Source organism: Falco naumanni, chromosome 3 (assembly GCF_017639655.2).
Source record: "Falco naumanni isolate bFalNau1 chromosome 3, bFalNau1.pat, whole genome shotgun sequence".
In the NCBI taxonomy this organism is placed as follows: Eukaryota; Metazoa; Chordata; class Aves; order Falconiformes; family Falconidae; genus Falco; species Falco naumanni.
The window spans coordinates 31,812,543-31,827,457 of NC_054056.1; the positions used below are offsets into that span (position 1 = coordinate 31,812,543).

Here is a 14,915-nt window from a genome sequence, read left to right on the forward strand (position 1 = left end):
GGAGGATTGTACTGGTGTGAAGACAGAGATATAAATCATGAAATAGGAAATCATCGATATGGATGCAGTTCAGGCTTGGTCGCAGTGAGAGTTGGACCGTTCCCAAAATTCACTAAGTAAGGGTGGTATTAATATTACTAGCTGACAGAGTTACAGGGTGAATGATTAGTTTCCAATAAGAAAGGAGCTTTTGGATCAGTTCCAGTTCCTTTTGGTGTAGTCTGCAAACCGGAATGACCAGTGCCATGACCTGGAGTAGCTGTAGTGCTTATCAGAGACCGAAAATGCATGAAGATCACAATTTGTCTGCATTAGGAAATGACATCGCAGTTGACCTTGAGGATGCATATTAGTTTGCTGTCTTCTACTGTCGTGAAGATAAGCTCTTGGAAGCAGTTCTTCTGCGTTAGGACTCTGTTACACCTTTTCTTTTGATAAAGAGGGGGCTTTACTCCCTTGTGCTGCCCATTTAGCAGATTTCAGGAGAAAGGTAGAAAGATGAAAAAAGCTACCCCTGCCCCATCTAATCTCCTTCAGACCTTATTCAACTTCTTTATAGTCTATGAAAGAGAAGTATTTACTTACTTCTTGTTGTGTGGCTTCTAACAAAATATTTTCCTATTTCTTAATCACATCTATTTCAGTGTAAAAGGATGTATTATTTTGATTCCCTTAGGTCTGTTGCACTTTTTTTAGCAGCCATGTGAAGGTAGCTGTTCGGTGATGTGGCTTGCAGGATCACATCCTCAGGAAGCCACGTGGGGTGAGTACAGAGTGCACAGCATGTTAAGCAGGTGGGATGTATGAGGTGGGAGCACAGAGCAGAGTTGCAACAGTTAAAACTCTCATTTGAAGGACTTCTGTTTGCTGAGTTAAGTGTGAAATTGAGTTTTCAGTTTTTGTATTGCATAGTCAGTGTGTGAACGTGTGAGTATTGATTCCTTTCTCTCCTCCCCTGTTTGAGCCAGGTAGATTTTGACCTAGTTTTATCAAAACCTATTCAATGACCTCAGAGAGCTGTAGCACTCTCCTGTAATTATAGACTGGTGTCTTAATACACTAATTCAAGCTGATTCCCACTCAATCACCCGCTGACCTGTATCATTGAGAAACGTCTGCATTTGAGCTTTATTTCAAATTACTTTTCTTTTTTTTCTGGATGATGTATTTTCTAAGTCTAATACCAAATCCTCAGGGGAGGGAGGGAAGAATCTTTTAATTAAGTTTCTCTTCAGGTATCAGGCAAATTCTATCAATGGCAGATGAAGCATAAGACTCTAATAGGAGAGCAAAATTTGTCATTTAAGTGATCAGGTGCTTCATGCCTCTCAGCATTTCAAACGCCACAGAACCGTTGTGTTGCCATAAATGAAAATCTCTTAGAAAGAAGATATTGCATTGCATTTAAAAGCTGTTACTGAGAGCGAGTTTAATGCCTATAACTCCTCCTGCAAGGTTGTGGGATTTTGGCTTGAGTGACTGAACGTGGGACCTCACATTAAGTTAGGGAAGCAATGCCTAAATCCGTCTTTGCCAACCACCTGCTCCACATGTCCTGGTCATTAATAACTACTGATGCTGCTTTTATTCTGGGGCTGAGGGGTAGATTTCTTTTCACACCACCCCTCCCACCCCCATTCCTCTTGATGTCAGTTTGAATGGCAAATGGGTCTCTCACTTGGCAGTGGAAAAAACTGGCTTTTAATGCCTCTCACCCTGGGGTTTAGGAGTGAGTCAGGCATAATTAAGAGCAGCCAACAAAACTGAAGAAGTGCTAATGACTCTGAAAGTGGTGTGCTCAGAGTGGGCTGTAGAATTGAGTACCATCCCTTGGGATGCTTTGAATGCTGGAAATTTTGTTTATTTGCAAATTGGGAGGAACCTGGTGCTGGGATATTTTCACATTTGGGATGGCCTAGGACAACAGTCAGGTCTCTCATCCTGTCAGTCCAACCCTCATGCAGGAAGAGAAATGCTAGGACTTAGGTCAGCAGAAGTAGTAAGGAATACTTTCACACTCGCCTAGCAGGGCAGAGCTTCACCTGGGGGTCCACTGTGTTCTGTCAGGCTGGAGGAAGCCTGGGAGATTTAGGGAACCATAGTTCTGGGGCAGCTTGACAAGTGACCTTGTCAAAAATCTGCAGATGTGTCACCGTTGGGCTGGTGAGGAGCAGGTCAGGCTCCCACTGTCTGGGCTTCAGGAGCACCTACACAGAGGGCTGCCAGGGGGCTGGGTGGGCAGGAAAGCTGTCTGCTTTCTGCCTCTGTCTGAAATGGGCACATTTCTGAGGAAGATTTTAATGTCAGGTAACGTTTCTCACTGGCAAAGCACATCGTGTGAAACTGTCCGATGAGTATAGCTGTACTGTTTTGACTCAGCAGTAAGGAACTGTACCTGTTGTTTGCTGACCTGGCACGTTGCAGGTTATTGGTAGTGTTTGCTGTTGGAACAAAGTGCAGCTGATCCCAGTCATATTTGACCAAAATAAGGTCTTTGGAGCCAGGGAATGTGGACGTGTCAAAGTTTGTAGATAAAAAGAGGGAGCAGTGCAGCTGACTATGTGACATGGAACAACGAGCAGCATGTGAGTCTCTCTCTGTTTTCTATAAACACCAAAGATTGGTGTTTTCACCTGATCTGTTTTTGCTCCAAAATTGTAAACTTCTACATCTAGTTACATTCCTGTGGGTGACCTTTCTGCCTCTGTCTCCTATTTCTAGGGCTGGCTGGTGACAATTTCTAAGGTAAACGCTGTGGGATGATACCTTGTAACTAGGCTCCTTTTTTGTGATCCGCCTGCAATTGCTCAGCTGCCAGAGAGGCAGGACAACGGCTGTCCTGTTTGATCTGTGCCATTGAGATCATCCAGAGCAGATTCTCTCTCCATTAGCATGGATCCCCTGGCACTGGTTCATAGGATGTTGTAGACTCATATATCACAGTTTCACTCAGCTTTATTTCTTTGTGGCTTTATGCATCCAGGAACATGTACACCTGATTCTCATCTTGGCAAGGGCTGGACTAAAGCTAAAGGAACAGTGCCAGCTTGCGCTGGTTAAGGATTTGGCCAAATTAAAATGCTTTTGTTCTGCAATGTTTCTGTACAATTGTGAATAACTAAATGGAAAGGATGGTGGCTATATGCTGCCTGTCTGAAAGGGAAGTGCCTGGAAAACAGGTAATTCTGGAGAGAAGAACAGGTTATCTTTGTTGCCTTATTGTTAGCTTTATGTCCCTGAAAATGCATATAGTCCTCTCAGTTGTAATCTACATGGTGGATGAACTGTGTCCATTTAACTTCTGGATCACAAGCTCTCATCATATTCACGGTCTGTGGAAGAGCTGATACGTACATTGAAAGCCACAAAAAATCTCAGGCATACCATGGAGTTGCTGCCAGGTGGAAGAGCTGGGAGAAGTGGGTGGTTTTCTGAGCTTTGTTGATTCTCTGCTGCAAAAAAGAAGCTATCCAGAATCTGTCACCTCTGCCTGGTGGCTCACAAGGTGAAAAGTGGAGCTGTGATGAAGCTGTCCAGGAGCTTTGAGGCAATCTGGGTGGAGCTTTGTATGACCTTGGAGCAACCGCTTCTTTTTTCTCAGAACTTCTTTTCTTAGATGATGAAAGGATATAGTGAAAATACTTCTCTCTTAACAAGGGTGTTGTGATGAATAAATTAATTGATCATTGTGCTATTCTCAGTTACTATGGTAATTAGTGCTACAGAACAGCCTAAAAATAAGTAGGACCATTTAGTGAAGGATATTGAGGAGAAATCAGGTAGCACATCCTGGGCATTTGCAACAGCCCTGATGTGTTTTGTCCAAACATGAATTTGCTGAAAATAGACACAATGCTGAATTTTGTAGCAGAAATGCTTCCGAATATTTAATATGTTCCTTCCTTGTCACTATCAGTTTGAAGTGACTCTAGCACATGTTTCCTTCCATGTCTGTGGCCAGATGATTCTTGCAATTAGTTCTCCTATGGAGAACAGTACTGTGGCCTCACTCCCCACCTCCTTTCCAGCCTAAGGGCACCTGAAATGAATGGATTTTCCTCTTTCTTCATCATAAATCATACATACTCAGTAATACTGTCAAAGAATTCTTAATGTGTTTGGGGACTTTACGTAATGAACCTTCCTTGAGAAAGGTGAAGTATCATCAATGCGCTGCCTTGCTGAAAGCCTGTTATTAACCTTGCTGTGCAGCAAGCAGAGCATGCCTAAATACATGTATAAGTCTGTGCAAAGTTTTTGAGGCTTTCTTTCAGTGATCAGCTAACTACATCAACATGCCCCAAATCCAGTCTTTAAAAATATGATATGATGTTTAATCTTCTGTGAATTGTATTAGATTCCACAGGCATCATTAAATTATATTTTTGGGGCTTTCAAGTTGATATAATTCTGGGCCCTAATATGTTAGGAAGATATGTGAAGATAGTTCTGAGTTCTTCAGGGGAGGCAGCACCCTTTCAAGGCTGTGGTTTCCATTGCTTAGTATCACCGGGGCTGTCCTTGCTTAATAAAAACCATTATGTCAGTAGGTAAGGATTGGCCATTGCTCTGTTCTCTGACATTGTCCAACTCCTGTCATGGATGTTCCATGTCTGTCTTTGCCATGGGTTCCAAAAGCAGTTGTCTTTTCTGACCTGGCCACTTGGGGACCACTTTATAGTTAGGGTTTGTGCAGAGCTTTCTCTGCAGCAAATAGGGTTTGTGCAGAGCTTTCTCTGCAGCAAACCTGTGCTTTCTTCTTCCTTTTGCTCTCCGTAGCTGTGCTATACTAGCTGCAGCAGCCTTCATCTGTTCACCTCCTGCAGCACCTCCCTACTCTGTGCTGGGAAGCTATGAATTGCAAGAAAGCAACAAAAGCTCCTTTCCCCCTTCTTCTCGGGGAGTATGAAGCTGATTCCTTGTCATTCCTGGCCTCCTGCTCACCCAGTAAAAGAGAGCTTTGTGCTCTGCTGTGGCCTCTGTCAAGGTACCAGCAGAACAGATAGCATGACTGACAGACAGCTGAAATACCTGGTTTATTCTCCAGACCTTTATTGCTCGAGTCACGCAATCGTTTCTCAGATCTTAAAAACTCTTGGTTCATGCAAAAGTCAGCCCAAATTTGCAAGGAGGACCTTTGTGCCATGCTGTCAGCCACCTGGCTGTACTTTGATCTTCTGCCACAGGGGTAATCAGCTTTGCAGGTTCCTCCCTGGGTCTCTGCAGCTGCTTGTGATTCATTGTCTCGCTGGTCAGCGGCAGCCCTGTGGATCTTGGGCAGACCCACAGCAAGGGGACGAGGGTGCAAGGGAGGCAGAAAGGTCTGCTGTTCACTCTTCTCAAGGCCTGTCTCTTCTCGCCTCCTTTGCTCCTGCTCTACCTTTCTGACACTTGAGTTTGGGAACTTGTGGATTTTCATACCCAGTTAGTTTTTATTTGTGTCGCTAGTTAGATCTCAGCCCTGAAGACTTTCCAGTTGCTGTCAGGTTTGTGTCAGGCAGAGTGACTACTCGCAGTTGCAGTTCCCTCTGTCTGTGTGTATGGCCTCACTGTCATAGTCCCCAGCACTCCCTTCCACACGCCTGCCCCTATCCACACATACATATATGCTGTTGTTCTTCAGAGACGTAGACATCCCTGACAGCCTATTCTGATTCCTCTGCCACCCTCTATGTGTCAACAGTCCCTTTGCCCTTCTTAAGCATCGCTGGGTGCTGTGAGCAAATAATGACAAAATAATGGTTTTGGTTGATGCTTGACGTCAGCCAGGCCCTCACGTGCAAGCCAACTGCCTCTTGGTCTTTGTGCGTGAAGCGCCAGGAAGAGACCAGTCTGAGTAAGCTTTGAGCGAGGTGTTCACCTGTGATAGCTCAGTACCTCCAACCGGTGTGGGGGTATGTTGAGCACAAACTCGAGTTGAGCCCCCTGTCGAAGAGGAGTTCTGCTCCTCCGGCAGAGTTATGACAGTGAAGTGGTAGAATAGTACCGAGAGCAAGCTTTTTCCATCCTGTTTACTACAAAATTAATCAAATAGATATTATGCAGTTTGATTCTGACTATAGATGAAGGCTTGACTTTCTTTTATCCCCAAACTGAGCTGTGGCAGAATTCAGGAGTGTTGCTAGGCTTTCGGTATGGTTGGGAATAAAGTTACACTGCGCCCATGAAGCTACATGTCCAACCTTTGAACAAGGCAGTTTCAGCAAAGGCCGAGGGGTTAGATGGCTGTGGCTACTCTTTAACTTGTCTTCAGACATATTCTGAAGGAATCGTACTAACCTCTCTCTCTGCTTACTGGGTCCTATCACTGACCTGTCAAAATACACCTCTGATCATTATTTGAGACGTTCTGGGAAAGTAAGAAATTATGTAATTCAGCATTGGTATATGCAGCCTTGTTACTTGAAATAATGTTTGTAGTTGTTCTTTCAGAAAAAAAACCAAAAAAGGAAAAAAGTGTAACTTCAAGACACGCAGTTGGAAGTGACTGTTTCCTTGATTCAGCATCAGGTCAAAATGGGGTTGTTGCTATATTTACAGCTTCTGCAAATATATCCACACAGATCTGAACAATGTATGTAATGTAGATGGGCTGGTAAGCCCTATCTTAACCTTTTAATTTGGCTCCATCCTTTTCCTTTTTCTTCCTATAGATTGCACTAATGCTTTAAAACTTTGACCTCCTGGAGAAATGCTTCACAGGATTACTTGGCATTCAAACTAGCTGAGATCTTGTTGGGATGTTTTTTTTTTCTTTGCCTTAGTACACTGTTTGCCTGGAGGTGACTTTTGTTTTATTCTTCAGTTCCAAATACTCATCTCATTCTCTCCTAGCCCTGGGCTACTGTAAGGATGTCACTGGGAGAGGTATGAGGGTCTTGATAGTGGATGAGTTTATGACTTCTGGACAAGGATATGCAATCAGAAGAATGATCTTGATCCCAATAACATTCACATCAATAAGACAATGGTTTACTTTCAGCACTGTAAGTGGAGAGAGATGGTTGTAGGTGACAGCTAAATGAGGTCAGAGAACTTCATCAGTCAGTCCATTGACATCTAAAATGTGGAGACCAGAGCTTCTATGCAGAGATATGGATTTACATCTGCAGAAGGAGTACTTCCACCTGTTTTTAAACATAAGCCTTACCTTCTGAATTTCCAGTCATTGTGACTCATAATAATACTGCACTATTGTTGTACCGGGTTTTTTTGGGTAGATTTGCAGATACAGCAGATCAGAGTTGTGTCTTGTAATGTCTGAGCTTGAGTTTGGCTTGGGCAGTGGGTAACAGAAAATTTTGTATGGATGTTTCTGTGCAAAATATAAAAGTGCTGGGTTGCTTCTGGCTGAAAACTTGGTCTGATGGCTTCAGTGATTAATTCCTAAGCTCCTATAACTAGTTTCTAATCTGGCCTTTGTCAATGTTTTTCAGCTGGGAACTGCCTAGCATTGTGGATAGTTCTCTTCCACTTTTTTCTCTCTCTCCTGCATGCTAGTCTTTTAATGACCCTTTCTGACAGTCTTCCTTTGTGCCTGTCTGTACTGTAGGGATGTGGACATAGTAACAGGAAGGGCAGGATAAAGAAGATAAAACCTCTACTATTTTTCTTCCACTTCCCCTTGGTGCAGCCTGCACATGGGCAGTGTATGCTTAGCCCCTTCTGCAGCAGTGTTGGGCTCCGTCTGTGCATGGACTATCCCTTAATACCACATTATACAGTGCTGGTGCAGAGCAGGTGCTGCATGGACCTATGCTGGCTTCATGCTGGCAGGGGTCTTTCCTCCCAGAGATGGTCTCTGTGCCGTGTTCAGGCAAAGCAACCCAAAAGTGCCATTCAGGCGGCTGGCAACATGCCATTTCCCCTGGCAGCCATTGCCTGTGTTTCACAAGCTCCTGCCTTCATAACTGCAGCCCCTGCTCCCTCCTGAGTCAGGATTGTCACTGCGTGTTTGCTGAAGCGCCTTGTGGGCCAAAATCCACTGCTGTTACAAAATCGGCAGCAGGGCCAGTTCTGCCAATGTCGGTGATATCAGTCGTTAGCGTTTGAAGAGAGATGACGTGCATTTTGTTTTCCCTATTCAAGTACCGGTAACTGCCAGAAGCAGGATATGGGACAGAGTGCTCCAGAGGGCTGTCCTGCATTGCAAACCCCGTGACTGTGCCTGTCTTCTCTTCTTGAGCTACGTTATTTCTGTTTTACTGACGTCACCCATCGATTAGCGTGTTGCCACCTAGGTGCTCTGATCCAGAGGGAAGAGCAAGAAATAACTGTATGGAAAAGAAGTCGTCCTCTGACAGCTGTGGTGCTCGGGTATTAACTCAAAATATTTTGGGAATAACATTGCAATAAGAGAAGATCAAAGGTCAGCATGCAAATATTTTGGGTTTTCTTTATTGTATTTTTGGATGCAAACTCAGGCTGATACTTCTTTGAATACAACAAGGAAGGCAATGTAAAAAGTTGTAAAAATGCTTTCCGTTCATATTTACCATGTGTTGGAATGACCAAAATCAACCAAAGCTCAACAACTCGCTGTGAAAGTGAACACAGCTGCCTTTTTTTTTTGCATAGCTGTAAGAAATAAGTGGGGAAATGCAAAGAATCCCTTTGTAGTGAATAGTTTAGAACAAGGTTAGTAATAATTTGCCTTTAATTCAGTGCATTAACAGATTGCTCTCTGTGGTGTTTGGTGGTCCTGGGTCTAAACAGAGCTTTTTGTCTCAGGTCAAGTTTTTGTCAGTGAGGTTTATGTTTCAGAGGGCCATGTTCAACAAGCTGCTTGTGTAACCAGGCAAACAGTTAATTTAACCGAAAATTATGCCATTCCTTTTCGTTGTGTGCAAATATGGGTGTTTCAGTACAGTTACTTGGTTGCTCATTCATGCACAGGCATAAGTTCAGGAGCCTGTAGAAATACATCTGTTTAAACTTAATTTTTCTTTCCCCCACTTTTCATGCAGACTTAGCGGTTGAGCCAAATAGCTAAAAATCCTCAGAGGTTTAAAGGATTAAATGAGAAGAATTGTTAAAGTGCAGGAAGGGCTGAAAAGTCCTGAAAATATGACAGGAGATTAGATGCTGAAGGACCTGCTTAGTAAACTCAGGCTCCCCTGTTATGGGTATAAATATAACGTGAGTGGTGGACTGGTGAGTTGGTAGGGATTGTACAGCTGTGGGAAAAAAGTAATAAGGGAGGTGTAGTGATGGCTGACCTGAAAGTTTGCTGCTGGGCAGTTTGGTGAAGCCAGTGGGAAGATGCTTTCTTATTAAGGGCTGCAAATGTATTTCTCCCACTAGATTACAGAGTGAGCACTAGTTTTAGTTCCCACTTAGCTGGACACTTTTGTTCCCACTGGTTCCTGTAAGTAACCTGTTCCTTCATATTTTTCTGTTTGTCTCAGGTGCTGAACAGTTGAGGCCAGAGGTTCTCCTGCGCTCTCCGTAGCCGGCACCCGGCGCTGCCCCGAGAAGCAGCAGCAGCAGCAGCAGCGGTGGCAGGAAGGCGGGTGCTGCCCCTCGGCTGTGGGGCGCCGGCGTGAGGCTTGGCGCCAGGCCTGCCGTGCCTCCCTGCACCAGCCATGGAGACCCTGTCCCAGGACTCTCTGCTGGAGTGCCAGATTTGCTTCAACTACTACAGCCCCCGCCGGCGGCCCAAGCTGCTGGACTGCAAGCACACCTGCTGCTCGGTGTGCCTGCAGCAGATGAGGACCAGCCAGAAGGACCTGCGTTGCCCCTGGTGCCGCGGGATCACCAAGCTGCCGCCTGGGTACTCTGTGTCGCAGCTGCCTGACGACCCTGAGGTGATTGCCGTCATTGCAATCCCCCACACCTCGGAGCACACCCCTGTCTTCATCAAACTGCCCAGTAATGGGTGCTACATGCTGCCCTTGCCCCTCTCCAAGGAGAGGGCACTACTGCCGGGAGACATTGGCTGCCGCCTCCTGCCTGGCAGCCAGCAGAAGTCCCTGGCAGTGGTGACGATCCCGGCAGAGCAGCAGCCGCTGCAGGGCGGCCTTCCCGCTGAGGGGGGAGCGGAGGAGCCGGACCGGAGAGGCGCTGTGAAAAGCTCCACCTGGTCAGGGGTTTGCACTGTGATCCTGGTGGCCTGCGTCTTGGTCTTTCTCCTGGGCATCGTCCTCCACAACATGTCGTGCATTTCCAAGCGCTTCACGGTCATCTCCTGCGGCTGAGGTGGGGAGCGGGTGCGTGCGCTCCCCCGGGGATTGGGTTGGGGTGGTGGTGGTGGTATCAAGCGAGACAATTCACCGCAGCTTTGCCCAGTGACTGCAGCACACTGTGCGCTGGGGCAGTGGTGCACTGGCCTGGCCACAGCCCCCAGCAGTGCGGTGTCAGGCCTCGGAGCGTGCAGAGGAAATCACATCCTATGTCTGGCAGCGGCGGCGCTGAGGAGGACTGCATGCGTCACCGTAATCATTTATCAAAGGGACTGCAACTTACAGTGATTTTTTTGTTCTTCTTTTCTTAATGGTGTTACAAGATTAAAGACATCTGTGTAGCTGGTGATACTGTAAAGTATACGGTATGAGCTCTTCTCTAAACACAGTAGATTAAAATCAAAGCTGCTCCATGTAGAATTAAAGGAGAATTTGTGCGTGACTCTGTACAAGGTGTTCAATACCAGTCCACACATGCATTATTTTTTAATGGGGAGAGGGAGGAAGACTTGTAAAACCAAGAAATCATTTAGCTGGTAAGACATTTTATATGTTTTAAACTACACGTTAATTACACCAAGTTAGGGAGTTGTACAGTAGTTTTTAAAAGGAAATGTTTTACAAGCAATCATTTCTTTCCATGGTGCGTGTTTTTTGCCTCTCTCTTTTTCCCCATCTTTTTCAACATCAGGGAAGTGGCACTTGCAGCATCTTTACTTTGAAGGAGCTTCCAAGCAGGGAAGCAAAGTGGGCTAGGAGGAATATCTAAAAATACAGCCAAAACACTTCTGCCTAGCTGGCTTCAAGCAAAGGATGGCTTTGAATGGTAAACACTGGACACACTGTTTTACGTCCAATCTGGCAGCAGGGCTTCTCAGCAACCTGGCCTTCATAGCCATTAGTGAAGGGTCATGAGAAGTCCTAGGACTCCTCCTGCAAGACTGCGATAACAAATTGTTCTTCTTCTTTTTCTAGAGGATGTTTTTTCTTAATAATTTTTAAGGAATTTAGACCCATTTTGCTTCCCTCTTTTCTAGGAGATAAAACCGTGCACCCATGGATGGTGTGACAGAGGAGTTGCTCTAAGGAGGCCTCACCATCCCAACTGAGACTGAGGACCCTTATGTGCAGTCTTCTAGTAAGAGGCAGTGACTCCTGCTGTGAGGGCAACCCAGGCCAAACCAACCCTCTACGGAGTGGGCTACCCCTCCTAAACCACTGTGGCTGTCCTGGTGCCAAAATTTCTGGGTGACCGTAACAAAGCCTTTCCTCGCATTCCAGTCTTATAAATGTTGGTGTTTGTAAGGACAGATTTTGAAAAAAAAACCACAGGAAGTGTCTCCCTCCACCTGTGAGTGTCATGAATCCCCAGTCATTGGCAGTTCACTTCTTTGGAAGAGCCAAATTCCTGAACCTTCACTGCAGTAGCGCCTTGCTCTAAGCAGTTCCGCTAGCTTTAGTAGTACTGCTTGTAAGTAAAACAGAGCTCAGTGTGAATTTGGCTATTTGACAAGCCTGAAAGCTGAAATTTGTGTGAGATTTAGGGATTGGATCAAGGGGCACATGACAGACCTTTAGTAAGACAGAAGAATCTATTGATTTGCACTGCTGCTTTTTGCAAGTACAAAGCATAACCTTCCTGAAGCATGACCTCTTGTTGTCTACCTACTGCTCTTTCTAGTAATTAATTAGAGATTGCTCAATGCCATATTACAACACTGGAGAACACAATTTTGATTATGTGATGCCCAAGCTGGCCCTTTAGGTACCAGTAGTGTTCTGGTTATGTCACAAAATCCAGTTGCTCGTTCACAATAATCATTCTCAGCTAGGACTTCTGCCAGGAACATACCTCTAACTTCATGCTGGATTTCTTCCTCTCCCTGTTCCCAAACCACCATTTTCTTCCTTGATTCCTGCTAACAGAAGAATAGCATATGGTGCTTAATTGTTATGGTGTGTGTTGGGTCATGTATGGAGAGGAACCGTTGTGCTGATTTTTATCTACTGTCATATGTGTGCATAGCACAGCAAAAAAAAATAATCCTCAGATAACACATCCAATGCCTTTTTCATGCAAGGCCCATGTGCAGTATGCCTTGAACCTGGCTTACCAGTGTTGTAATTACATGGACACCTCTCCGCAGCATGTTTAATTTGGTTGCAGTAGGGAACAGCAGGTATTCCAAAACGTGTCTTGTGAATGTGCTAATCTCTTGTTGCCACTAGGTAGCCAGATTTCTACTGACATCCACACTACGCTGCTTATTCTGTAAAGGAAAGCCAGTTCACAAAAAAATCTTGCCTTTATAAGACTTTTGAGGAAGTGACCAGATACAGGACTTGACCTTCTACTGCCTTATCCCCTGTAGCAATTGCAGGAGCATATAGCATAGCTGGAAGATGCTCTGAGAGCAGCGCTGCTGCATTTTGCACCAGCTTCTGCATTTGTTTACCTGAGTTGTCAATGACTGCACAAAAACGCGAGGCAGTGAAAGAGCAGGTCCTGGAGATACAGTGCTGATAACGTTAACCTCCTTCTGGCTGTACCTGGCCAACTGAAGCTCTTGAGGCTGAAGTTTCTCCGGCGTTACAAAGAACGGCTGTCTTGAAAACCGCCCTCTTCGTCCCTACACGGAGGGTGCAGTATGAAAGATAAATCAGAAATTAGGTTATAATACCACCCTGCATAACACATTGTGCAACAGGCAGACCTGGACTTTATCCGGTATTAATGACGTAAGTATTATATTAGCAGAATACCATCCTGTATTACGTAACACAGTACATTGTTTTGTTAATATGAATTTCCTGTACTTTTCATGCCTGCTGAAATGCATGTTTGACCTAATTTCTGATCCAGACATTTGCCTGCTCACAGCCTTGTGTAAGAGCAATAAGTAAAACCTCAAGATTCTTGCCTGCGTGTGCGCGCACAGTGTGTATGTTCATTCCTTTTTATAAATAGGAGTCCTGGAGATGTTTCTGTTCTGGCTTTGGTCTGTGACTTCAATTTTAAATTTGCAGCTGCCATATCATGTTGGATCACCTATCTTTTTTGCTGAGCTGTGTAGAAGTGAACTAAATTGTTTGTTGTAATGTACAGTGTTGAAGTGTTTCTCGAGTATGTCAATAGTCATACTACTTTAAAAATGCAGTGCAGTCTGTCCCATTCCTTGATCCAATACCTGGCATTAAAAAGTGATACTGCTATATACACCTCTAACTTTTTTTTTTTTTAATTTTAAAAAAATAATAAATAAACAGCTTTGCCTTTGTAATTTTTCTCTGTGGAGAAACACATTTGGAGTTGTGTCAGAATCATCAGGTTCTGGGCTAGTTTTTCTTCTCTGTTGCCCAGTAAGAAATCACTGCTCAGTTCCTCCTCAAAAAAGACTGTGACACAGTACCGTTTGAGCAACCAAAATTTATGCTAAAACTTGTGGGTAATTATTCAAGCACCTGCATTTTTAGAGCAAATTACTCTGTATGAATGTGTATTTATTTGCTTGTTTAATGGGAAGGAAGTGTGTGTTGCGGTCCAGCTTCATTTTTTTTCCAGGGGGGGGCCCAACTTCCATTTTTGGCTTGTGCTTTGCTGGAAACAGACTTTAGGGTTCACTCTGTGAAATTTTGTTTAGTGAATTTTAAAAATTCAAAATATGCAATTTTGGTATGTGAGATTTTTTTTAGGAAATTGTGTGTTCGGTGATTGTTCATGCTTAACCAAGATGTAAAGGAGCCTGGATGGTTTGTAAACATGGATCAATCATGAACCCAAAGTTTCATCTTTATTAACGAAGCTCAGTCTGAATAAAACATCAGCAGGAAAAGAATGATATCAAGTGAATTCTGGTACCTCTGTTACTTTGCCATCAAATGAAGAGCGTGGAAGGGAATTTGGCAAAATTGCTCTGATTTTATGAGGGGGTGGCTGGAATTCAACTCTCAGCATTTTAAGGCAAAATGTTGCGTGGATTGTGGTGAACTGTAAAGGTTGTTAATATTTTAATTACCTGGGAATACAGAGTTACAGCTGGTGACTACCAACAGGCACATGTTTTTTTCTTTTTCCTGTTTTAATTAGATTACTTGGAAGTTTTAAGTAAATGTTTTGCTTATGGAAGTGAGGGATTATTTGCCTTGACTTAAGCATGTGTTGTACAGACTGGCATGCCTGTTTGCCCTTCCCCTTGAGCCTGCCTTCCTAGTCATGTTATTGCTGGAGCCCTGGGCAGCCAACCTTTCTAATATTGCAAATGCTTTTCTGAAGTAGAGATAGCTGACGTTGCACTGGTTTTGTTACATTCACAGCAGGGCTAAACCAAACCCAAACATTTCATACATGAGTTGAGCTCTTCTGTAGGTGTCCTGGTATCAAAAGCTCCAGGCATCAGTCTACTGTGTAAACTGGTCCAAGCCTCTGTGTTCCCTGGATCTTTTCACAGCAATGCCATGTAGTGGAGAATGGTGCCTCCTTCCAGTCATAGAAAGGGGCTGTACTCACCATCCACAGCCAAACTGCCCCCAGGGAATGTGGCCTGCTGGCAGGAGACACTTGGGTGAATACTGCAGGAGACATTTGCATGTCAAGTGAACACATCTTGAGTAAATGTTGGGGCTGAACTGTGAGATGTGTTTTTTCCAGACTTTTTCTGTGGGTGGATGAAGGAGGGAGGGAGGGAGGGAGGGAGGGAGGGAGGGAAGAAAGAAGGTAAATGGCAGCAAATGAGT

At 44.5% G+C, this 14,915-nt stretch overlaps 1 protein-coding gene across 4 annotated transcripts in view; it reads left to right on the forward strand.

The window, feature by feature from the left end:
* RNF152 (ring finger protein 152) overlaps positions 1 to 14,020 on the forward strand; it is a 45,430-nt gene extending 31,410 nt beyond the window's left edge. The window contains exons 2-3 of one of the 4 annotated variants that reach the window (XM_040588210.1): positions 9,408 to 10,197; positions 11,219 to 14,020. In XM_040588210.1, the coding sequence (XP_040444144.1) occupies positions 9,585 to 10,196 (612 nt within the window). In that variant the 5' untranslated portion in view covers positions 9,408 to 9,584 and the 3' untranslated portion in view covers position 10,197; positions 11,219 to 14,020. Of the gene's footprint in view, positions 1 to 527; positions 764 to 5,558; positions 8,369 to 9,407 lie in introns of those variants that run through there. The other 3 variants (XM_040588209.1, XM_040588207.1, XM_040588208.1) reach the window with 3 other exon arrangements.
* Positions 14,021 to 14,915: the final 895 nt, after the last annotated feature.